At 45.7% G+C, this 25044-nt stretch overlaps 1 protein-coding gene across 2 annotated transcripts in view; it reads left to right on the forward strand.

The window, feature by feature from the left end:
- Positions 1–5038: 5038 nt before the first annotated feature.
- plch2a (phospholipase C, eta 2a) overlaps positions 5039–25044 on the forward strand; it is a 46709-nt gene continuing 26703 nt past the window's right edge. Inside the window, exons 1-8 of one of the 2 annotated variants that reach the window (XM_060056834.1) lie at positions 5039–6004; positions 9947–10093; positions 12996–13239; positions 13730–13859; positions 18439–18609; positions 22034–22127; positions 24123–24326; positions 24960–25044. The exon at positions 24960–25044 is cut by the window's right edge and continues 36 nt beyond it. In XM_060056834.1, the coding sequence (XP_059912817.1) occupies positions 5734–6004; positions 9947–10093; positions 12996–13239; positions 13730–13859; positions 18439–18609; positions 22034–22127; positions 24123–24326; positions 24960–25044 (1346 nt within the window). In that variant the 5' untranslated portion in view covers positions 5039–5733. Of the gene's footprint in view, positions 6005–9946; positions 10094–12995; positions 13240–13609; positions 13860–18438; positions 18610–22033; positions 22128–24122; positions 24327–24959 lie in introns of those variants that run through there. The other variant, XM_060056828.1, reaches the window with a different exon arrangement.

Below are 25044 nucleotides of genomic sequence, written 5' to 3' on the forward strand. Positions count from 1 at the left end.
CACCACCCACTCCACTGATGAAACGTCCCCATAGGAGAAGATCCTCAGCCTCATCGTCTGTCGCTCTTTGATGACATAATAATGGCTCCATCCAGAACAATGAGCGTGCCTGCTAACGTCTCTAATGTTCATTTCCCTTCCTCCGATCCCCCCCCCAACGTCCCTTACCCCCCCCCGAGCTTTCACCACTCATGTTGCTCTCGGATGTTGGATCGCTCAGTAATCACTCCAATATGGGGGAAGAATATCTATGCACTAGTCGTAGAGGACATGCTCTTGTCCCCTCACACAGACACATTTCAGACAGGGCTTTTTGTACCGTTTTTTTTACAAAGACGCACACAATTTTCAGTTAAATATACCAAGAAAATGGCTTGCACAGTGGCGCGCAATGATTGCTTTTGCTACTCTGCTCACCTGATCGGCGTCTTTATTTATCCTGTAGCACTTTGCAGTACGTTCTGTTGTGGCTCCGGTATTGATTAAATGCCGCCTGACTGACGGACGCTTTGGATCAAAGCGCCTGGTAAGTGGCTCAATGCTAATGTACGCCCTGTTGTGTCGGCGATCACCACTCAAAGGAAGGGGAGAATGTGAAGGCAATCGGCCCTTCTATCCAAGGTAGAGACACCCAGGGCAGCTCACCCAGACCTGGAGTCCTCAAGTCCTCATCTTGGCAGGTCTGCTCCTGGTAATGCCTCAAGCGGTCACTTTGTCTGACCAGATGATGCTGTGGTATCCAGCACTGGTTTTCATTTGCTGCTAATAGCCAAACCTCCCCTCTTTCTACTCTTTTTCTTCTTCCTCTTCTCATCTCCCCATCCCTCACATTTCTTTACTCAACCCTCTTTCCTTTTTTTATTCTCCTTTCCCCCTCTTTCTCGCACTCGTCTCATGCATGGTTTTGCATATGATTATGTAGACACCATAAACCAATCTGTACAGAGGCACACCCACAAGCTACACACACACACACACACACACACACACACACACACACACCGGAATGCACATACACACAGGCACGCACACACACACACAGACACACACACAAACACACACACACACACACACACACACACACACAAGCACACACGTATGTATAAGCAGACACACACACACACATTCTCCTTATCTGGAACTCTCTATCTCCCTTATCCATCTGCCACTTCCGTCTCTCTCTCTCTCTCTCTCTCTCTCTCTCTCTCTCTCTCTCTCTCTCTCTCTCTCTCTCTCTCTCTCTCCCTCTCTACCTAATCTCTCTCTCTATCTTGATTCCTCTCGTACTCCCTTGAACTTCACTGGGGCTGCCTCAGGTGGGTGAACCCCAGAGGTTCTGTTTCCTACATACAATTACATCTCTCTCTCTCCCTCCCTCCCTGTATCTCTCTCTCTCTCTCTCTCTCTCTCTCTCTCTCTCTCTCTCTCTCTCTCTCTCTCTCTCTCTCTCTCTCTCTCTCTCTCTTTCTCTCTCTCCCTCCCTGTATCTCTCTCTCTCTCTCCCTCTCTCTTGCTCTTGCTCTCCCTGTCTCTCTCTCTTAGTATAATTCCTCTCACCTTCGGCCCCAAGGAACGTGGCTATTTTTGGATTCTAGACAAATCTGGGGCAGTGTTGCGGCGGGAGTGACAATTCCACATTAAAAGAAGCTTCAGTTGAAGAATGCAAACAAACGTCTCTACACACAGTGAGACATTGCTAAGTGGATTAAACATGAACAGTGATCTGAGCTCAATCATAGCATCATAGAGATAGGCAGAACTGTTGTTTGTTCCACTTCTCCCTCTGTATAGTAATTGTGCGCTGTATGTGTGAATAATAGTGCACGCCGGTGCTGCAGGGCGCCCTCAGTGTGTTGTTGCGACGGCCATGTTCCTCCCTCGCAGGCCTTCCCTAGTCAGCCGTCTGGTTCGTTACACAAACCACCACAGAGTATGGAAGAGTGGTGAATGAACCGTGGGAAGTGTATGAAGTGTCTGACTAAAGGGCCTTGGTAACAGGAAACAATAGATGAACAATAGCAAAACAATTCATGTGTCCTTGAATGTCCCGAACGTCACGTCTGGCTCGCTGGTCTATTTCCCCCGCTTCTTTTATGTTGTGTAGTCACGGTGGGATCATGTGATGTCACGTCATGTGATGATATGATACACCATTGATATTTACCTATTTATTTACAGATTAACATTAGACTTGTTTTGGGGAGAATTAATCTGTGTGTCTGTGTGTGAGAGAGAGAGAGAAAGAGAGAAAGAGAGAAAGAGAGAGAGAGAGAGAGAGAGAGAGAGAGAGAGAGAGAGAGAGAGAGAGAGAGAGAGAGAGAGAGAGAGAGAGAGAGAGAGAGAGAGAGAATCCTGATGGTAAAATCAGATACAAGGTGGTTTGTTTTACCAGTTTACATTTGAGGAGAGTCTCTTTATTGACTGTTTTTCATTTCCCATGCTGAGGTGAATAATTACATCACAGAAAAAGTTCTCTTTCATTTCATGCCAGGGAAGAAAGAGAGAGAGAGAGAGAGAGAGAGAGAGAGAGAGAGAGAGAGAGAGAGAGAGAGAGAGAGAGAGAGAGAGAGAGAGAGAGAGAGAGAGAGAGAGAGAGAGAGGGGCAATGAGAACCCGGGTCTTCCTAATCGTGCACTGTCCTTGGTGCTGGAATTATCAGGCAAACATGTACTCTGGTCTTTCATGTAACTTCTCAACCGGAAATATTGCAGTTATTCTCCACAAAAACGAAGTCCAAAAAGGCTTCAAGGAGCTCGCCTTACGTCAGGTGCTCACGTAAAGCAGGTGCCACGTCATCTACGTCAATGACAAAAATATCCGCCTTTTTTTTGTGTGTCATGTGTCACAGGCCACATAGCTTATAGTCGAATTGCATGGTTTCACTCAGTTTCCGACTTTCCGTTGCACTTTTGGTTTTCATGGTCACAAGCAAATGTTTGCAATGCAAACTTCCCATCTTCTATGTTAGCAGGGGAGATATTCTGTTGAACAATTTCACCAAAACAGTAGTAATGCCAAATGCTTCCCGCATCGAAGACCTTGCTCGGCTTTGGTATTGTGATGAAAGGGTGCTTAAAATAAACCTATACGGGACTTGGTCGAAAGTGACAAGACGCTACAGTAACGTCAACTTAAATTGTGACGGAATCTTCTTGCAATGTTTCCAAAGAGCTCCTGTCGAGAAACGCTTCAAACCGAAGGGCCACGGTAAGATTATTTTATGTTTGTTCAGGCTATATCCCATAGGCCTAAATTATGTGACTTTAACGTGACTTTATCTTTACCGAATGTTGCGGAGATGTCGATCAGTTATTTGACTGGCACGTTGACGATTTGGAGGTATTGGCCTCTTTTCCGATTATTGACGTAGCCCTTTTAAAACCCACTGTATTGTCGAAATAGTGACATGCGCTGTATTACTTGAGCACTGTAGAGAAATGACGAGGCTTATTGATTCGCCACTCAATATTTTTCATGTCGCAGTCGCGAAAGTACCTATAACTTGATTTGATTGGACTATCGTCTGAACATCACTATTAACATCTTCTCTTGAAACAAATCCCCCGTGCACGTTCAGGTATTATTGTAACGTTGATGCAATTCCTCCATCGGTTCCAAAAACATGTTGTAGCACCACCATGTTCAACTTTTTATAATGGTCTCTCTCAACACAACAATCTGTTTTATGCGTTAGATTCTGTATAAACATGTCTCTCCCTCTCTCTTTCTTATTTATTTATATCAATACACACACACTATGGTTGGAGCATTTTATTGATAGTGGAAGTCATCACTGTTATACTAGTTGTTCTCTGTGTTGCTCAGTAGAGGTAATGGGTTTTTGATGTCTTCATCAGCTTTAAGGATTATGACAAAGACAAGAGTAGATGCCGAATGACAATCTTCTGTTGTATTGTATAAGGAGATATATTATCAGCCATGTATTGTCGCCCAAAGTCCTCTTTGGATTGTTTACCCTCTAAGGGTCGCCGTAAACAGTAATTAATGTGCAATCAAAAGGCCTAATACTGTTGTAAAGTACTGGACACTAACATGGCTCAGCCTCAGACCCATCATTTTGTTATAATACCAACACTGTTACTAAACATATTTACATCTAACAGCGTTCTGAGGTTTAGTCGCTGCTTTCCCTGCCACAAAGCTGTGGTTCTGATGATAAATCTTTGTTTTGGCCATGAATACTTTCCATATGAATTCATTAATTAGGACCTAGTTTGGCTCTCTCAGTAGCTGTGTAGAATCTGCCAAATTCTAACTGGAATGCATCAACCGTGTGTGTTTTCCTCTTTGGCTTCACATTGCATTTGAAAAAAGGAATGCCAGTCTTTTTTTCTCTGTATTCTGTTATTTAACTTGGTGCAGGAACACAATTAGTGATCAAGGATCAAGAAATTGGCTTGATGCAAAAACTTGTTACGTTTAATTAAATTGTAGTGGAGACCACTGGATGAGTGAAGCAATGGGGTTAAACCCAAATTAATCCTATTTCTCTCTTGTTCGTTGTGCTGGAATTTGTGTGAATCAGACGGACAGAAACAAACAAACGGAATCATACAAACCAAATTATATTGTCTAAATCATATTGATGGCATTAAGCATGTATTAAAATCATACATCACAAATCATACTTTCTGGTTCATTGGTCCGAGCCTTAATATCTACTGGTTAAAGCAGTTGGGGAGAGATCAAACATCCAATCAGTTTTTCCGGAATTCACGTCAAATAATGAGAAATCAATCCAGTCCCGGTAAAAAAGCGCAAGCTTGAGGATCTGCCCAATCAACCTTTGAGAAAAGCTGCTATGAAATCAGGCATTTTTGGTTTGCGACACTCAAACAACTCCGGAGTCGACTGCATTAATGAAAGGTGAGCGGGTTGAAGGGTTGGAGGACAATTCCCCCCACCCCCCCCCTCCACCTCACCAGGTCGGCCGTCTGTTTGCTTTCATTCCCCTTTCCTTCCCATCACGTTTGAGCTAATCCCGTAGAAACAGGATTAGCCTAGCGCTTCCCTGGAGGGATTTAGGGATAGCCTGTTGACTAGTACGCCGCAGAACGACCACCGCACGTCTCACTGGTTGACACGTTGGTTGCGTTGTACCTGGTTCATCTCGTCCCTCTTGCTCCCTCACTCAGCGGATCCGTCTTTCTACCTTTTCTTTTCCTTGGATGCCAGGCCTCTCTTCTGTACCAGCAAGGAGTTGGAGAGGATGGGCGGTTGAGAACACGGCAGCAATATAGGGCAACGCGATGAAGACGTTGAATGAAAGGAAGTTTGTGGAAGAACACATTGGCATTTAACAGCTTTTCTCTCCCTGAAATTGAGGACCGTTGAAGAGGAGGAGGCGATGAAGGTGTAGTGTGGTATATGGTACCCACAGAAGAAGTTAAAATATTGAGGGTTGTTAAGCATTTGGAAAGCTGCAGTCCATGTGTTCTGGAACACGGAAGTCAGAGGTGTGGCCTGAAAAGATTTAATTGAGGACGTCTGGCTCTTTTATCCGTTTGAACTTCAGCCAGGAATCAAGTTGTATCTATCAATTTTTAAAATGAGTACTTCTCCGAACAAAAAAGGCATTTTCCAGTCCAAGGTTTCAAGATATCCCACACAAAACCCAAAGACCTGAAAGATTAATTTGAGGACGCTGTAGACTCCTCTTTCTCAGGCTCGAAGCCCAGATACTTCTCCCGGTGGTGCTTAAACTCCCTCACAATGAGCGGCCTCTTGTCCCTCGGACCCGTGTCCTCGGCCCTGCTTCGCTCAGGGCCCGGCACCGCCACCACAGGCGACAAACCGGCACCCCCCGCCAAGGGCGCCTTCACCCCGGACGGCTCCAACGACGGGGACAAGGAGAAGGAGCAGCAGAAGGAGCTGGCCCTCTGTACAGTCCAGCACCGGGCCTCTCTGTCCCACCTGATGGAGGACTACTTCTGGATGGGGAGCAGCATGGTGGCCTTCTCTCGCTGGAGGCTGGGATACATGGGTGAGCCCTGCAGGAGTGTAGCGTAGTGTGCTGTAGTTTCTTCTTTTTCTCTTTTAATGGTCAGGAGAGTGGAGACGCTGAGGAAGAAAGGAAATGACCATTGCCATGCGGTTAGTGGCCTAGTGTCTCTCGGGCGTAGTTTGAACTGAATAATACATCGTGTTGTTAGTGTAACACTTGTACAAGGGCGGGAAGCGTTGCCAATGTAATTGATGGTTGTTGTTGCGGAGTATGTTTGTGTACGTGTTTAAGCAGGGCAAGTTGGTGTTGGTGCAAAATACTTAAAACAAGTGCGATTCACAAAGCGATGGTGTTATTTATTTTGGTACGTGTATCCATATTTGGCAGGATGCATATTCAGGGTCACCATCTGACGGAAGATCCTGTCACAAGGAATTGACTTTGAAAGGCTTAAAAAATAGAAAACGTTATAAAAGGTGTGGGAGTGTGGGTATGCGTTTGTGTGTGCGCTATCCACCCTTCACATATGGAGCTCAGACTATTCTCCTGGCCTTAACCCAGTCTCAAAGTCCCCCGTTGCCCATATTTTAACATTTATTTTTAGCCGGTCTGAACCGTGACGGCCCAGACACTCAGGTCAGCGGGGCCACTGGCCAGTTGCTCCTCATCTCTCCTCTCTTTATGTGCCTGCACACTGCCCCTTCTCTTTCAAACAGAAGTATTGATGTGTTTTGTGCGTACTTTGGCTCCCGCCGTACTTGTGTCCACTCTGTACGAGTGTCCAATAAATCACAGAGCTCCTGTGGTTTGAACCGCAGTAGGCCACAGTAAACGCAATAAACGACGCCATCACTCTTTGTTTTTAATCTTTAATGTTGTCATCCTTCTGGCTCTGGTCTCATATTGGTGTCCCCTGACTGTAACGCTAAGCGCTATGATTCACATGGCGGAACAAATCATGGCCTATTAACCTCGTAGTGGGGATAAGAGCCGTTTTAAACCTCCACATGCGCCTCGCTCACACCTCATTTAAATATACTACGACATTCTCCGCCGTATCTTCTCCACACACTTTAACCCTGGCTACGTAACCATGGCAACAGACCCAGGCCCCTGCTTTAGTTGAAGAGAGAGATTTTGCTCCTTCTTCGTCTCTCAATTTCTTCCTTGATTCCATCTCCTCCCCAAAGGAGTGTCCTGCCACCTCATGTCGCCTCACTTCCTTCCCACACTTCCAAGTCTTGATTTCTCCCTCAACTCCATCTCTGCTTTGTTCTCTTGCTCCTTCCTAGGCCCTCTCCTATGGATCCCTGCTCCACACTCCCTCACCCCGCCTGCAGCTTCCTCCCCCCCATCCCCCATCCCCCCACATTCTCCTCACCCCCCTCCTTGTTTTAATCAGATGGCTTATGGTTTACGTTCAACAGACTGTATTTTTAGAAATCTGTGCTGAAGCCTTTAGCACAGGCCGATAGCATTCCACACACACACACACACTCTCACACTCTGTTTGCTAATTGATTGCAAGTGCGTTGGTTATTCAGGCTCCATCAATGCTCTGTAGGCTACGGCTAACCTTTTTATCAATGACAAAAGTGGGTCACTGGCTATTTCTTAAGCAGCTTCTAAGTGACTAATTGTCTTGTGTTTGGTAACATGTTTTTAAGGATTACCATCTGTAACCTAATACCTGAACCCTGATGTATAACGTAATCTACCATCGTCGGTCATTAGTTGTACATTCGGTTTGGGAATTACTTGAGGTGTGTGTGTGTGTGTGTGTGTGTGTGTGTGTGTGTGTGTGTGTGTGTGTGTGTGTGTGTGTGTGTGTGTGTGTGTGTGTGTGTGTGTGTGTGTGTGTGTGTGTGTGTGTGTGTGTGTGTGTGTGAGACAGAAGGGGATTGCATCCGCTCAAGCTTGTATACCACCAATGTGTTGGGCAGGTCAAGTCAAACTAAATGTCATGGCTGGGTGCTGTGTTTTGTTGTATCTATGTGATTATCCAGAATAATTAGATGATGGTAATGCATTAATTAAATCAATCAATTAGAAAATAGATCTTATGTTTTTGTGTTTTATTTGCATTTGTGTGTGTGTGTGTGTGTGTGTGTGTGTGTATATGTATATATGCATATATATATATATATATATATATATATATATTAAAAAAAAACAATGAACGGTCCATGATTCACTAAAGTAAGAATGAAAGGCATAACTTTTTTCGATAAGATATTTAAAAAATTCATTCAGAATATTAAATTGGGTTTCCTGATTTATCATTGATAGAAATGTATTTGGTAGAGACTCTGAATCATTTTTAACCCTAAATCTATAACTATTAACCGCTGGCCTGGCCGAAATATATAACCGCTGGACTGGTTGTCTGTCAGATGTAAATCTTAAGTCCAAGTCAATAATAACTGCATCTATTGTAAGCAGACGTTGTAGATACGTCGTTGATTGCATGCCTTGGTTTTCTGTGTTGACGAACCCGAGTCGCTAGACAATTTGATATTGAATTGTCAAGATCGCAACGGGCAGCATCCAAAATCCATCGAAATCGAAGAAAAAGCATGATTTCAAAGCCAGTTCTTGATTAACGTCACAGGGCCACTGTTCCCCGATATGACTGGTGCGGCGGATGCATCTGCGGATGATTGTATTGGCCGTTGTGTGTGTGCACCATAGCTTAGTTATCCGCTTGTTCAGTGTGTGTACTTTGTAGTTTTATTTATTTATGAATCACGGTGATTCTCACGTTACTGTTGGTGTGAAGTAGAAGTGGAGTAGAGTCAATAGGAAAGAAAACATGCAACAAAAATTACATTTCATATTGAGGTGTGAGAAGACACACACACACCTATTCATGCACACACACATGCACGCACACGCATACACACACAAACACTGCAAGTTGCAGCCAGAATGAATGGCATATTAGAGTGATCCATCACGGCTGTTGTCCAGCATTTTGTGGACCTCACAATGAGGTCAGAGCGTCAGAGGACCCCCTGTCGCATTCCCCCTGGCTGAGAGCAGTCTGTGGATCTGAAGGTAGCACAGGTGATTAGTATCCACTATACTCCTGTACTGCGGCCCCCAAAGAGCCAGTGTGTGTGGGAAGCGCACGTGGACGTGTGCGAGCTCCGTGCAGAATGGCCGCTGACTTGTTAGAGCATCAGGTAAAGGCGTCCCACGCTCCCCCCCCCCCCCCCCCCCCCCCCCTCCAAAAAAGGCTGAGGAAGAGTACAAAAGCCAGTGGTCCAATTATACAGTGTGCATGTCTCCTCACTGTCTACAACCCTGCATGGTTGGCACCAATTAGGTCTTTACTTTTCTGTTCTCTCTCTGGGCATCGGGCTAATGTAGAGCGCCACTGTTGTATTTGCTGTGGGACTGAAGCCACAAAGTGGATTAGGGACCTCTTGTTCCAGGGGCCGTGTTATATTGATCAGTATTCTCCCGGCCCCTGGGTTCTGTTTCTCCATGTGGTGTGTGAACTAGGGGTCGTGCTCCAGTTGGGGCGCATCAGAGGAGCCACAGCCTTTCTCTGCAGGCCGTTCGGATCTCTCCCCCGTTCTCCCTCCCTATTTTCCTGCTCCCTCCTTCCACATCTCACTTCCACATCATCCCCCGAGGCTAGCAAGATCCTGTCAGCTTTGACAGCCATTTGCAATCTCGTGTGTGTCCATCCGTGCACACGCGTGACTGTGTGAGTTAGTGCGAGTTGATGTGCTGCATCTTTGTCCGTTTTTTTTTTTTGCAAGCTCTCCTGACTAGAAAGCAGATGGAAAGATGACGAGTGTGTGGATGCAACACACACACACATACAGTGTCCCCTAACCCTTGTGCGTGCTTCAGTTATGTAATCATAATTCTGTCCGTCTCTGCCGGAATGACCAAGACAAGCACGTATGTGTACTCCTATCCCCAGCTGACTCTCCATCTCTCTCTGTCCCCGGTGTTTTCTCCTCACAGTGGAGAAATGCATGAGCTGCATGCAGACCGGGACCCAGATGGTGAAGCTGCGTGGGGGGTCCAAGGGCCTGGTGCGCTACTTCTACCTGGACCAACACAAGTCCTGCATCCGCTGGAGACCCTCACGCAAGAACGAGAAGGCCAAGAGTGAGTAGCTCCACCGGAGTCTTGTCATCTATAATTCCTCCTGGAAAAAAATAACTTTAAAGGAAGAATTCAGCAGCATTCATTTCCGGAAGCCGCTCCATGGGGTAATTATTTTATGACGGCAATAATGTGTTTATATTGCACAAGTTGGACCGCTCACTGTCATGATACTGAATATTAAAGTTTAAACCCATCATTTTCAACCCATGGTGATTACCATCATCCTGGGCTTACTTGGAATCATACGAGATGTCTGTCTTTAGGCAGACATCTAAGTGCTTCCAGCAAAACGCCCACACCAGTGGCTTATTAATAAATCAAATCAACCCCTAGGATCATGTTAATGCCGCAAGACATATCCTTTGGAGTGCATCATGAAACCCCTTGTAATTCAAGCCCAATAGATGCAACTCAAGCTATGGATTGGATAGGAAAGGGAGGGATATGTTTCAGGTAATTACATTTTTCTCCCCAATTGAGTACAAATTATCCCCTCCCCTGCAATGCTTTCCTCCACGATAGCCATGTTTGTAGTCCTGGTGCGTTTGAGTTGTTGACGCTAAGCCAGAATACTGTGAGGGGTACAAGGGCCCAGAGCTCCTCCTCCTCCTCCTCATTCCTGGGTGGCTGCTGTCACGGGAGCTAATAAGCTGCTTAGCCAGCCTCAATTATTCATCATGTTGGACCGGCTCCTGCACTGTCTTTAGCACACAGTAGAGGCAGTGGAGACATTGAGAGGCACCACCTCTTGGCAATGTGGGACATGTTGTTAATTGCTTCAGTGGTTTATCAGGTTAGATCTCCAAAGACTGGCTGCAGATGGCTTCAGAATTGCTAAAAAATAATGGTGATTGTCTATACTAAATTTTTACGATCGATCCAAACTCACTTAATTACCATGTCTTTTTAGTTGTACCAGCAATAATATTGTAGAAAACATGTTGGAATTGGCATTTTTTTTATAAATACCAGACGATGCCTGCGCTTACAAGACTAAATGCATAGCCTACGTACCGGCTCTGCCCCTCCAACGAGTGGCCTTGAGTGGGGCAAAACATGGCAACGCCCCGCTCTCTCTTGTGGCTGCTTGTGGGAATTTACCACTTGGTCAATGGAAGTGCTTAAAAACTCAGCCCTGGAGTGTAAAGCAGTCCCGTCAGGCCGTTCATCAGAGGAGACGACAGAAGTGACACTCAATTCAATGTGCCACTGCGAGTTGGTCAGAACACAGGCACCGTTTACATTAGGCTTCCTATCGTCTACTAGGACCCTGGCCCCAGGGATTATATTCTCTCTCTCTCTTTCTCTTTCTCTTTCTCTTTCTCTCTCTCTCTCTCTCCCCATTAACCACATCAAGCTCCTCACTGACCTGGAATAAAGCACGTGTCACGCCGTCGGCTTCCCGTGTTAATTATGATCTCTGATACGAGAGACTGAAAGATGGCCGTTATTCCTCTTCATTGGCCTCTTCGTTATTCCACAGACCACAGACCATGCTTACTGCATATAAACTGCTTAGACCAGGACCACCACATGAAAGCCTGGATTGAGCGTGATCACATTATCTGCTTCTAAGGGCTAATAAATCATTACAATTTGCCTGCTGACGGATTCTGTGTGAACATTTCGAGGAAGAGAAAACAGCAATTCCAAGAGAACATTTGGATTCTGTCTTGTTATCCATGTCGATTTAGTGCTTGGTTTAAGTGGAGCGAACCCACCCGGTCTTGACAGCAGCTCGGACGGAAGAAACTTGAGACTGAATTATAAAGTAAACAAAATAGAAATTCAGAATAACTATCAGGTTGTTGCGGTTGCTGGGGTCATGGATAGAGGAAATGGCTTAGTCATTTAAAACAAGATTTTAACCGAAGCTGCTTACAAGTTATTTTGATCACAAACAAAATGTCTGTGTCTACAAATAAAGTGATGCACAGTCTTGTTAATGAAGCATTGTGTAGTTTCCACAATCAATATTGTATTTATTTGTGTTAGTGGTAGTGCGTAATGGTACATTGGAGATCGGATATTTCAGCAAAGTGCATTATACCTTTTACAGCGGAAGTGCAATCACCAAGTTAATTTATCATTTGGCTGCTTCTGAACTGGTCATAGTCGGAGTAGACCTGTAGAAGTAGTGTTGGATTCCACATTGAGGGGAACTTACTGCAGGCCTTTCTAAATCTCAAAGATCGGAGGTTGGATGGATATCAGAGACTCAGGCATATGATAACTTACACAGGCTATTAAAAACATGCTTTTGAAATGAATAAAACTAGTTTTATCATTACAGTCACACTAACCTTTTGAGGACTTTAAGGTGATTTCTGCGTCATCTAGAACATGTGGAATATTCTGGAAGTTGAGTTATCAAAAGATAAACAGTGGTTTTGAAAGCGCTGCACATGCAGTAAAAAAAAAAAGAGAATTATATAGCCCATAATAGCCTACTTTTTGTCGCCATAGTGACGGCAGTGTTTACTTGTGTTGCACATAGATTATTATAATGGGTATAATAATGATTTTTGAGACAATGGTTCTATCGAAATGTGGAAGGACTTGAATTTCAATGATTCACACATTAAAATTCATTGTAATACATTTGTGATGGAGTAAACATTGCCAAGTTAGGGTGTTGCTTCATTTGAATGTTCAGTTTCAAGTGATTGGTATTACAAGCCTCATGCTGTTTAAAGCTCTCCACAAAATAAAAAAGATCATACCAAGACAAAATGTTATTGTCCATCACCAGGGACAGAAAATGTATCTTTGATAGGACTCTGACTAAAATACCAATCAATTAACAACACGCACCAATTTACACATAAAAGTTAAAAAACGGGCGCACTTTATTAACATTCACCTCTCCTCCACGTCCTCCCCTACCCGCCCTCTCCTCCAGTCTCCATCGACTCCATCCGGGAGGTGTGCGAGGGCAAGCAGTCGGAGATCTTCCAGCGCTACTCGGAGGGCAGCTTCGACCCCAACTGCTGCTTCAGCCTGTACTACGGGGAGCACATGGAGTCCCTGGACCTGGTGTCCGGCACCGGGGAGGAGGCCCGCACCTGGATCACCGGACTGAGGTACCTGATGGCGGGCATCAGCGACGAGGACAGCCTGTCCAAGAGACAGCGCACCCGCGACCAATATCCTTCACGCGCATGGAGCTGGGGCACGTTGGGGTTGTTGTTGGATGGGGGTGGTTGTCGTGATAGGGGTGGTGGGTTGGAAGGATTGGGGTTGTTTGGGGGGATGGAGGCAGAGTTGGATGGTGAAGGGGTAGGGTGGTTGGGTGGTGAAGGCCAGGGTGGTGGTTTGAGTGAGGGGTGGGTTGGGTGGTGTTGGTAGGATGCTAGCGGGTGGTGAAGGGTAGTTTGGTGTTTTGGTTGTAGGGTGGGGTCCTAGTTTGGGTGCTAGGGATGGATGGGATGTTGGGGGTGGTGTTGGGTGCGTTTGGTTCATAGTTCATACCCTTGTCTTTCATTGGAAATAATCCTGATCGACGTTGGGAAGTCAGGGTCTGGGGTAGAGGAAGTTGATTAAGTCCTACTCCAAACCTCCACCGGGGGCTCAAAGGCAGTGGAGCAGAGCTAGCCCCTTGTTTAGTTTCCACCTTAACCTGATGGCGGCCGGCACGTGGCTGAAGACGACGTTCACGGAGGCGGATAAGAACGGCGACGGCACCCTGAGCATCAGTGAGGTCCTGCAGCTCCTCCACAAGCTCAACGTCAACCTGCCGCGCCAGAAGGTCAAGCAGATGTTCAAGGTAACCGCCATCAAGGACTCGCCCCAAATGAGTTGAAATAGCGCTGGTAAGCATTGCGCACGCTCCCCAGGGTGTGCGTGTTAACACAGGGACATCATCAGAGGTTGACACCGGGGTAACTGAGGCGAGCAGGGGGGGCAGGATGACGTAGTGGGTAGGGGGGTTTGACTGCAGCTTACCTGTACGCCCCTCGAGGAAAATGCCCGAAGCCGTGCCTGCCCCTAAATGACCTGAATTTATGCATTGGAATTTACCGCAGATTGCTTCGGATCAAAATGTCTGCCTAGCCCCCAAAACATTGCTTTGCTTGCTGTTGTATTCAATAAAACTTCACTTTTGTGTCATTTATTTTTTGTTGAAGGTAGAAATGCGGTTGTCTGCATACCTTTTGAAACTGATACGTCTATCAATAATATAGAAAATGCTACTATTTACACATTTCTGCAGATGGTTGATTGGCGTCATGAGAAAATTGTGTGTCTTTATTTGTCACACTCTCCTCTGAGTGGAGAGGGCGGCAGAATCCCCTCAAGCACCGGGCATCCTAATTAATGAGGCTCTGCTTCTTTCCTCTTTCACATATTTAATGGTTTTCGTTAATGCCTCTTGTTTAAAATCAGAAAGGCAAACGGGGCTTTTCTATTCAGCCGCTGGAACTTGTTTACATAATTTAGACATGATTAAAATTGAAGAGCAAGAGGCCTTCTTGGCTCTGACTGTAGAAAAGTCTTAAGACGAAATGTTTCTGTTTGGCTCATGCACACCAAACATCAGAAGTTGCAACGCGGCACTGGGATGTGCCCACTCTCCCACTTTCGGGCTCTCTCTCCCCGTCTCTCTCTCTCCCTCCATCGCTCTCTGCCTCTCCTCTGTGTCTGAGGAAGAGCATCTGTTTTGGTAGCTGGAAGCGGATGTCAGCCTGGCCTCAGTATTAAAAACGCTGCTTGGAACGACGACATGACAGGTATGAGATGGAGAACAGAGCTGGCTGCAAGCGCAGATCAACGCTTGGCATTTCCTCGCCAAGTCTGCCACTTTGCATCTGTGGGTTGCCTGTGTGTGCATAGTGATAATACTGTTAATATAGCCATTGCGTGGTTTGACTTTAAGTGGGTGTTGGGCCGCCATCTGTCCATTTGGAATTTCTTTGTTTTATTGCGGGCAAGGTTTACCAGAGACACTGTCTTATTGTTTTTTTATCGATGACCATTTTATGCAGCATAGTGTTTATGCTACCCAAGGCATTGTCCTTAACAGCCAAAAACATGTTTTTTTGACTTTTGACTGTTAGTGTTGTGCTCGGCTCGGGCCGAGCCCCGTTCCACTGCTCGGCTCGGGCCGCGCCCCGTTCCACTGCATCCTCTCATTCACCTGACAATTTTTTTCAGTGGCTGTGAGCAAGAGGCCTTCAACTTCCATCAACCTCCAAATATACAAAAACAGAGCAGCTTTTCCTTTGACTTTCTGGACCTTTTGTTCCTTTTTTAGTCAGCGTATGACCTCAGTGGAACTTTATGCTATCGCCTTTGTGATAATTTTTTGGTCGATAATGTTGCTTGTTTGGACCAGCTTTTCTCTTGAATCCTGACTTTTGCCAACTGTCAGAAGTAATTGATCCATCAAATAGTTTGTGCACGGAAATACCTGATGTTTCTCTCAAGCTAATTATAACTTCTAAGGAAGAAATGTTCTTTGTTCAGTGGAAAGGTCAGAGAAGTCTGCTTCACTCTGAATCCATCCACTTTGTGTGGAAAAGTACACAAACTGCATCCAAAATGACGGGAAATGGAACTAAAACATCCTGCCATTTGAACTTTGTATTCAACCCTATGTTTTCTCGTTTTCTGAGAATATTCCTCAGTGTCCCTCATACTTCTCTTCTGCATTCGGGTAATCATCCCCTGACTGATACCTATTGAGTAAACTCTATCCAACTGAACCGTGAATGGTGCCTTGATTGCAAATGTGCGATGAGGACATGTCAAAAAGCTCTTACTTTTGACAATGGTCATGGCTGAGACCAAGAATCTAGCCTTGCTGTTATCGCTAATTCTACAGATGTTGCAGCGCTTCTCTTCCCGCTAAGTCCCCCTGCTACACGCTGGAGATATACCTGGGGGGTTGGGGATTAGCTTGTTAGCGAGTGGAGCTGCTAGCCCAGGAAGGAAGAGTCTCAGAACGAGATCCATCTAGAGGAGTTAGTCAGCTGGTCAGCTCTAAGCCCGCTGGCCTAGTGAGGTTTGTCCCATATGGTGTGGTCTGTGGACAGATGGCCCCGGGCTGATTTGGTGTAAATACCAGGCACAATCTGACTGTGTTGAACATGGGAGCGGACCAGCGTGTTTACAAATCTGCTCTGTGGACCCATGGCTTGACCTGCCTCCAATCAGGAGCAGTCTGAAATGACTGTTGAACAATCAAATTGTGTGAAAAAAATGTGTCTGTGTGATTTATGGGTTCAAGTATCTGCTGTTCGGCTTATGTAGATTAATCAGATTGGAGTTGCTGTAAGAAAAACACTGATTTGTGTTGTGTATTTTAGAAACTGCATCAGTCTGCACTACTTGCGGACTGATGCTATTTCGTATTCATGCCTTTTAGCAAACATGTTATCTACATTGGCTTTCACTGAACTCTCATGTCATTAATTGACCTGAAAGGTTGGGGGTTTGGCTTGGGCATCAGGCAGAATGCAGACATCGTGGGTGGAAACCCAGAGCCTTTCGGCTTGAAGTTGAATAAACCTTATGATGGACCGACCTTCTTCTTGGAGTCGGAGAACAAATCCCTTCAGATGCGACACCCACCTCCCTAGATTTACTGCCATAATAGTGGCGAGCGGGCTTTTGGTTTCAGAGATTATTGGTGCTGCTGAGGGTGTACGCGGGGCATACAGCTCAACACACGGGTCCTTTTCTGCTCGGGTGGGCGCCTCCTCTGGAGGTATTACTATGGATTCAGCATGGCTCAGTGATCGCCGGGCGAGGGTAGGCTACCGGAGAGATCTACTCAATGATTTATCAAAGGCCGAGAGTCCCTCACGATGAGGAGAGCGATCGGAAAGAGAGCGGGTGCTACTGGTACGGCGGCTCTCGCTGATAAATTAATCCAGATTATCTGGGGGGGCTGAAGTGGCAAGGACATGCTAACTGCTTAAGTGCCCTCCTTCGTGCATAATGAATAGGAACGAATGAGGCTGGATTGATGTGTTCTGTCCAAACGGAGCGGGAACGGGGCTGCCCGTCTCTGGCTGCTTTATGTAAATCTCCGGGGGCAGAGCTGCCAGAGTGTCTCCCCCACTTCCTGAATAACTTGTGTTGTGTTGCTTGTGTTGTAGACTTCAACTGTGGACTCCAGCATCATGACTTTTTAAACAGCCGTGCACTCAAAGTGCCACGCTGGAGTCGATGTGAGCCGCTACAACGAAACCTTAATACACGAGGCATGCTTATTTTTAGGATGATATTGCAAACCAAATCAATGCACTAAAGCACTGTATAGCGGCTTACAATGAAAAGTTGCAGAGTTCAATTTAATATTAAATAAGGCCATTTGGTCTAAGGGATGCATCTGATGGAAGCCAACACCTCTGTTTCCGGTAGTCTTAGAGCCACAGTGCGAATGGCACCATGTACGCCTGTGTGTGTGTGTGTGTGTGTGTGTGTGTGTGTGTGTGTGTGTGTGTGTGTGTGTGTGTGTGTGTGTGTGTGTGTGTGTGTGTGTGTGTGTGTGTGTGTGTGTGTGTGTGTGTGTGTGTGTGTGTGTGTGTGTGTGTGTCCCTCTGTGACAATTGTGCCATGATTGTCTGTTATTGTATGTTCAGTTCATACCTCACATTGCTGCCAACCTCCTACCAGTGTGTGGACGTCATCTCTCTACAGTAGCACCGTAGCCTCTGGTGCTGGCCAAGATATTCAGGCAATAGACTTAGCGGCACGTCCAAAATCTGCAACTTTACGGCCCCCCATACACCCATTCCCAGACGGGACCATAATGAACAGATTTTCATTACACTCAACCAAATGGTCACAGCTAGAGATGGATGGTAATGACAAAAATTGCAATCACAATGTTTCTGAACATCTGTGTGGTGTAACATCGGCCTAATGTTTATTGGCAGGTTGGCAATGTCTTAAGTCGCTCATTGCAATCATTGTCCATTCTACTGTGTTAAAGGAGTATTGTGTGATTGGAAATATATCCAATCCAATGTTACTTTAGGCCAAGCACCAGGACGCCATCACTAGGCGTCACCTGCCGCAAGCCTAACCTGCCGCAAGCCTAACCTGGCACAGAGCTTCCAGGTCGCCTGGCTAACATGTTGCAATGTTGCATGTGATGCTAGGATAATGCGTCATAATGTGTTCGTTATGCTAACTTGTCGCAAGACTAAGGTATCGCTAGGCTTTGGCCTTTCTAAGCTTGGGCGTCGGCAGGCTAAAGCATCGCTAAGCTAACGACATACTAGGCTAAAATGTCATTAGACTATCACTTTGCTGGGCTAGCACGTTACCAGGCTTAAGACTCCCCGAGCCAGAAGTCGCTAGGCTAGCGTTTTATTTGACTTTCTTGCATGCAGGAGGCAGACACAGACGACAACCAGGGCACGCTGGACTTTGAGGAGTTCTGCTCCTTCTACAAGATGATGTCGACGCGCAGGGACCTCTACCTGCTCATGCTCACCTACAGCAACCACAAGGACAACATGGACGCCAATGACATCGCCCGCTTCCTGGAGACAGAGCAGAAGGTGAGGTGGCGTTCATGTGCAGTATGAGGACGTCTGTAACCTTGGTTGCAGATGCTTGTGATTATGTGTGGTGTACCCACAATAGCACGCTAGACGGAAAACCTCCCATATTCACTTCAGAATGACAAAGGGTCCCCTGCCACAACTATACACGAATATAAGCCTTTATAAGCCTTTTATAAGATTTATGACCTCTTCAATCCAGAGATCTAATATGATTAATATATGATTCATATTTAATATGAAAATATAATCGCCGGCCAGCAAGTTGACAAACAGTCTCATAGAACCCTTTTTAAACCATACACCATTTATTACATTTTTGGTCTGGAATACCGTGAGTAGACAACTCCAACCGTCCAGATTACTGTGAGCAGTCATGGTAGTCCGGACACAGCATCTTCCGACTTTTCTCACAAATGATTGCCTCAGAAAGACCTACCCACACAGACGGATCTCTCTGCGCATTGATTTCTTAGAAGTTATTTATCATGCCAAGTATCCGGAAAACTGAGTCTACGTTACATTTCATAATAATTTCAGTATATTAGCTTTTATGGAAAATGTCCTTTGTCTTAAATTAACCAAGTGGCTTCAACCAAGGAAAACCAGACTAGAACCAGTTATAAGATGCCTCGACAGTGGTCCAAACTCTCTGCCGCTTGCCTGCGGGCAACCAATATACAGGGCTCCAAATCGTTGGTAGTAAGCTTGTAACGGCTCTGTCACTTTGATTGGGATTTGTTGGAAACCCCTCTTCTCTGCTCTCTCGCTCTTGTTCTCACTGCAACGGTACATGTAAATGCCTTAGAAAGTGTCAGCTGTCAGCACTTTACTCCCTCCCGTTGTCTTGAGGCATTTCAACGTGGCGCTTGATGGAAGAGAAGATTTTAGTCCGGGACTCATAAGTGGGAGAACAAAGACATCACAGGATCTTCCTGGCTAGGGCTCATGACCAGATCATCCAGTTGATTGGCTTATGGTTAATGAACCAGATTACCTGGTTCCAACATGCCTGTCATTTCTTTTTTTTACTGGCTTGGGAATACTCCCCAAACCCCAAAAAGCTTCTGTTCTGGTGTCCCAGCTGCTGGTTCCCCTAAAATGACAGCCTTCTGTGGTTCAGGCCCATCTTAAATCCACTTTCTGCCTATTAGGAGAGGCGCTAGCTGACAGCCACCGCAACACATTCCTCCACAAAAGGAGAACGGTGCATCTCTCCCGTAATGTGCCACGGTTGTATTTCCTTTTTGTGAGATCAGTTTGCTGACCAGATGTTAATGGGTTTCCTTTTAGACTCTCTGGGAGGGATGCTATAGTGCTAATAATACGGTCCAACATGGAGATGAGCTTCGGGATACAGCATACTGACCCTTTAATGATGCAGCTGCGGGGAAACCGAGGACCTATCGTATTTCTTCACCCCGTCGGATATCTCGCTACCTTATTTCCCATTTACCCCACTCCAGCTAATTCTAATGCACTGGTTTGCTCGTTTCAGCAGGCAGAGTATATTTTCCCTGAAACGATTCCTCTATGTTTATCCCTGGTGCCAAGAATGAGATGTTTTTTTTGTGATATCTGGGCGGCAATGGGGCTTTTAGGGAAGTCATTTATTTAAAAAGACGCTTGAGTTATCTCTGCCTGCGCCATTATCACCCATCCTCTTAGGATCTAAGGGGGTGTGTGTGTGTGTGTGTGTGTGTGTGTGTGTGTGTGTGTGTGTGTGTGTGTGTGTGTGTGTGTGTGTGTGTGTGTGTGTGTGTGTGTGTGTGTGTGTGTTCAGGGGCCGTGCGTGTGTTCAGGGGCCTTGTGTGTGCGTGTGTTTGCACAACGGCTTAGATGTGGCTCATTAATGGAGTGTGGCAGTGGTTCCCTCGGTCTGCTGACAGGCGAGGAGTTAGCGCTTGTTAGCGCTGTGTGGCTCCAACATGTTTATTTGGTCCCCCCCCCCCCCCCCTGTGCTGTCTAGAACGTGGCTCTTTTTAGTAGGGGCCTAATACATGACCGAGGTTTAATTACATTAATTGCCTCAATGTGATTAACCACTGAACAAGGATGCAGGGATAATCGACTGTGAACTATAACAAGGAAGGACATGTTTGTTCTCCATCGTGGGATTATTCAACAGTCTTATTGGAACAACTTGACAAGTGAGGTTGAGGATAAACAAATCAATTTTGGAACAATTCCAAATCAAACTGCGGCCAGACGGAGTTTCCCCCCCCGAAGCTACCAATCAGTGACTGCAAAAAGAACTAGAACTGCAAGCAGTTATGCAGGGGTCCAAGAAATGTGCATTTCGCCGGCATAACGCGAAGCATGTGTTCAAAACGCTACCGTGAACCTGTGGATATAAATGTTTTGACTGTGGGAGGTTCGGTGTGGGAGTTATATCCCCAAACGTGTTTTCAGAACATTCCTTTGGCCAGTTAGGAGATGAACAATTCCCTCGTTTATGGCGGCCCCTAATGGCGAAATTTTGCAGAAGATATACAATTTCCTCGTTTATTGCGCCCCCTAATGGCTACATTTTCCGATTTTTTTATCGAACGACATTAAGATTAGCACCAACATGTGTGTAAAATTTGGACTCGATCCGATGTGTAATTTTGGATTTTTAATTTTCCACGTCTAATTTAGCTAATAAACCAATATTCAAAACGCTACAGTTTCGTCATCGACGGTCGAGTCAAAATAGTTTTTAACGATTTATTTTCGTGTGTCTGAAGATGTCGTGTGCAAAGTTTGGTGTCGATTGGTCAAAAAATGTGGGAGGAGTAGGGAAAAGGCTGTTTAGCGGTTTTCGCGATTTTGCGGAAAAAAATTAGACGCAAATGGGCGTGGCCTATGCCAAAAGATGCAGCAGACTCCAGTGAATCTGTGGGTATAACGTTTTTGTCTGTCGGAGGTTCGGTTTGGAGTTATAGCCCCAAACGCGTCTTTTCTTGGTATAGCGCCACCTAGTGACCGGCGTGTCTGGATTTTGTCGTCTGAGTAGCGGTGCCGGACCTGGATCTAGTCATGCAATTGGCGTGTCTGCATCATTTACGGTTTGGGCTGTGGTACCACTTCTAGGGGGAGGTAGTATAATAAAAAAAATCCTTACAAAAACAATAGGGATCCAACCTGTTGGCTTGGACCCCTAATAAAAAATAAAATAAAATCCCACACACACAGGGGATTGACACTGATCAGCCAGTTTAAGATGGCAGCTGTCAGGCATCGAACCAGGATTAATTGGCGGGCTAGTGCATTTAAAACCACCCTGTTGGAAATCTTCCTAATTGGACGTTCACCACATGTCACCATGGCGATGGGAACTTTCTTGGGAGTCGGACACAGGCCGAATGGTGCCTGATGGTTACTTCACCTAATATTTAATTTGATAAAACTTTGGATCTCACTTACTTTTGTGCATTAGATGACGAAGGTGACCAAGGACCACTGCCTGGAGATCATCAACAAGTTTGAGCCATGCTCACAGAACCAGAAGCAAGGCGTCATGGGTATCGATGGTGAGTTAATTCGATATTGGATATTGTGATCGGGATAGAAATTGGGATATGAAACCTACTGTGCCGTTTCTTCATGGGCGTTTCTCAGTAAATCAAATTCTCAAATGCGGGTAAAGCAGATATTGCAGAACATTCTCCACGTGTGGTTTTGCCCACAATACCAAGGATGCACCGGTTGGGGTCTTGAGTGAACTTGCCGGTAGAGATGTGTCATCATTCATTTCAGCCTCAGGACATGCCATAACTGGCTCATGCTGCACATATTAACACTTGTTTGTACGTCTGAATCACGTTATTAAATTCATCTGATGACATCTTAAGCATGAAGATGGCAAATTAGTTGTTAATTTTTTTCATTTTATTGATAAACATTATAAATGCATAAAATTATTATAGTTTTGCCTAAAATCGGGATTCAACAAATATAAATGGCGCGAGGCCAAGGCACTGTTTGGAAAGAGGGGTTGGTTTCAGGGTTGTCCCGAGAACACAAGCCCCGGCCGTCTCAAAAGCACAGAGGGGTGTCTGCGTCCTTGCCCGCCTGAAAGGCTGATCTTATCAAACCGGTCTCCAAGGACGTTCTTAGAAGACCGCAGGGCCGTCCTCGACTGTTCTGTGTTCAGAATCGACCGCGGTCACCTCCTAACCCTGGGCCCTTATCCTGTCTAGGTCTCTCTGTTTATCTCGTGATGGACATGACAGCACGTTGATGTGCGATGTCTACTGTAGCTGTACTATGGCTACTACAAAAAAATTCTAGAACCAAATGGTTAAAAGATGAACTTGCTAGCCTTGTGTTTCAGCTTCCTTACCCTCATCTGCAATCATTAAACTAGTTTGTGTAGCACTCCAACGTATTTGCCGTGATGGTTCCCAGCCTCAACTTTAAGTTGCTTTTGAGCAAAGCTAAATGACTGAATGTTCTGATGGGTGTGCATGACATCTTGGGTATTACAATAGACCCAGTGCAGTGAGTTTATTAAGAGCATAATGTAGACCCACTGTCTTCTGTTTCTGTATAATGGAGGTTAGTTGTGCCTCCCCGCCTCTGCCCTGCAAATTTGGTCTTTGATCCAGCAAGCTTTTTTGTCCATCCAAATCATATCAGCGCGGATCACATTGCCCTGCTGGTATCTCCTCTCATTAGTGGTGTTTAGAGTGTCTTATGTCTGAGGCTTTCCCCGGGCTACCTCTACCTGTGGCGCCGGCTGACATTTCTCCTGGTCTCGTACGCTTTAACATACCCAGACGGCCACATTACTCACCGCATTACCGCGCAGGTTGGGATTCAACGGGGGCCGCAGAAATATTGTCCGCCTCGGGCGCTGCTAATTAATCATTTAGCAGTGCCTAACTGCTAACCTGAACCATTAGCCCCCCCGTATCTATCCTAATAATGTAACGCAGCTATTTCTAACTGTGTAACCATCTCTTACTCAACACCTAGTCTCAAGTCAGTCTTAAATCAGTCTGATGGCTGATGAGCACAGATCTGGGTTTCTCTTTCTTTCCTCCAAGTATTTGTTTTGGACAATCTTTTCGCTGGAGGCCGGGATCTGAGGGCGTGTAATTGGCCATTAACAGCAAAAACAGACTCGGCAAGCAATAGTAAACAGTAAAAAGGAAAATCTGTGAGGGCTTCAAATCAACATGTTGTGGTGTAGACTGGCCGCTGTAGAAATACACTTATTAAAATCCCCCGCTGAAAGCTTCATCTGCTCGCACAAATCGGTTTCTCTTCGGCGTCTCTCTGGAATGAAACGGGAAGCAAGGCGTAACCTGCTCCTTCTTTTTGGATTTCCTGCCAAGGCTCTGTGCCGTCTCCACACAGACTGCCATAACATAGCAGGCCTACTGGATCCCAGATATCCAAACCCTTACCTACACTAAGACACCCTAAACCTAACAATCAAACGGATAAAGACAATAAAAACATCCACAGTGGGCGGGCCTCTGCATCCTTCCAGCCAACCACAGTCCTTCTCTCCTCCCCAGGCTTCACCAACTACATGCGCAGCCCTGCGGGGGACATCTTCCGTCCCGAGCACTACGAGGTGAACCAGGACATGGACCGCCCCCTCTGCCACTACTTCATCGCCTCCTCCCACAACACCTACCTGATGGGGGACCAGCTCATGTCCCAGTCCAGGGTGGACATGTACACCTGGGTGCTGCAGGCTGGCTGCCGCTGCGTGGAAGGTGAGCGTCGCTCCACACGCCGCATAGGGGCAAGACCGCAATCAGGGTGCTCACATCATCCTCTCAAAGACTGCTTCAATGGGGAATGGAGATGAGGAGACGATGCTCTTTATTAATCCCAGACGGGAAATTCTGAACTAACCAGACAGATCTGAGGGTTTGAATTGATCTTAAATGTAACGATTAATCTCAGTAACAAATTATTAAACGTCTTTATAGCCACTCCACATTCTATGTCTATGAAAATATTATATGAATATTGCAGATTTCCCCGATATCATGGGAAGAAGTTAACAGGCGTGTGACCTCTTACACAGTTCTGGGTTTTTATTCAAAACATGCAAATGCAGAAATTTTTTATAGTAATTAACAAAGAAAATGCTGACCTTTGGGGCTATGGCAATAAGTGAAACTAAAAATAGAGAGGGAGAGAAAAAATAGACAGGGACTTGTCATAAAATATATAGATATACCAACACACCACAAAGAACTGCACGAAGCTAATGATGAACGGCAATGAAATGTGTCTTTGTTTGATAGAAGAGATAAAAATGTGTGTAATATGTTAAAATCAAAAGCTTGCTCTTTCATCCACTCACTCAATCATTTACTCACTCACTCACTCACTCTCAGTGGACTGCTGGGACGGTCAGGACGGCGAGCCCATCGTGCACCACGGCTACACGCTCACCTCAAAGATCCTCTTCAAGGACGTCAT

Source organism: Gadus macrocephalus, chromosome 1 (assembly GCF_031168955.1).
Source record: "Gadus macrocephalus chromosome 1, ASM3116895v1".
In the NCBI taxonomy this organism is placed as follows: Eukaryota; Metazoa; Chordata; class Actinopteri; order Gadiformes; family Gadidae; genus Gadus; species Gadus macrocephalus.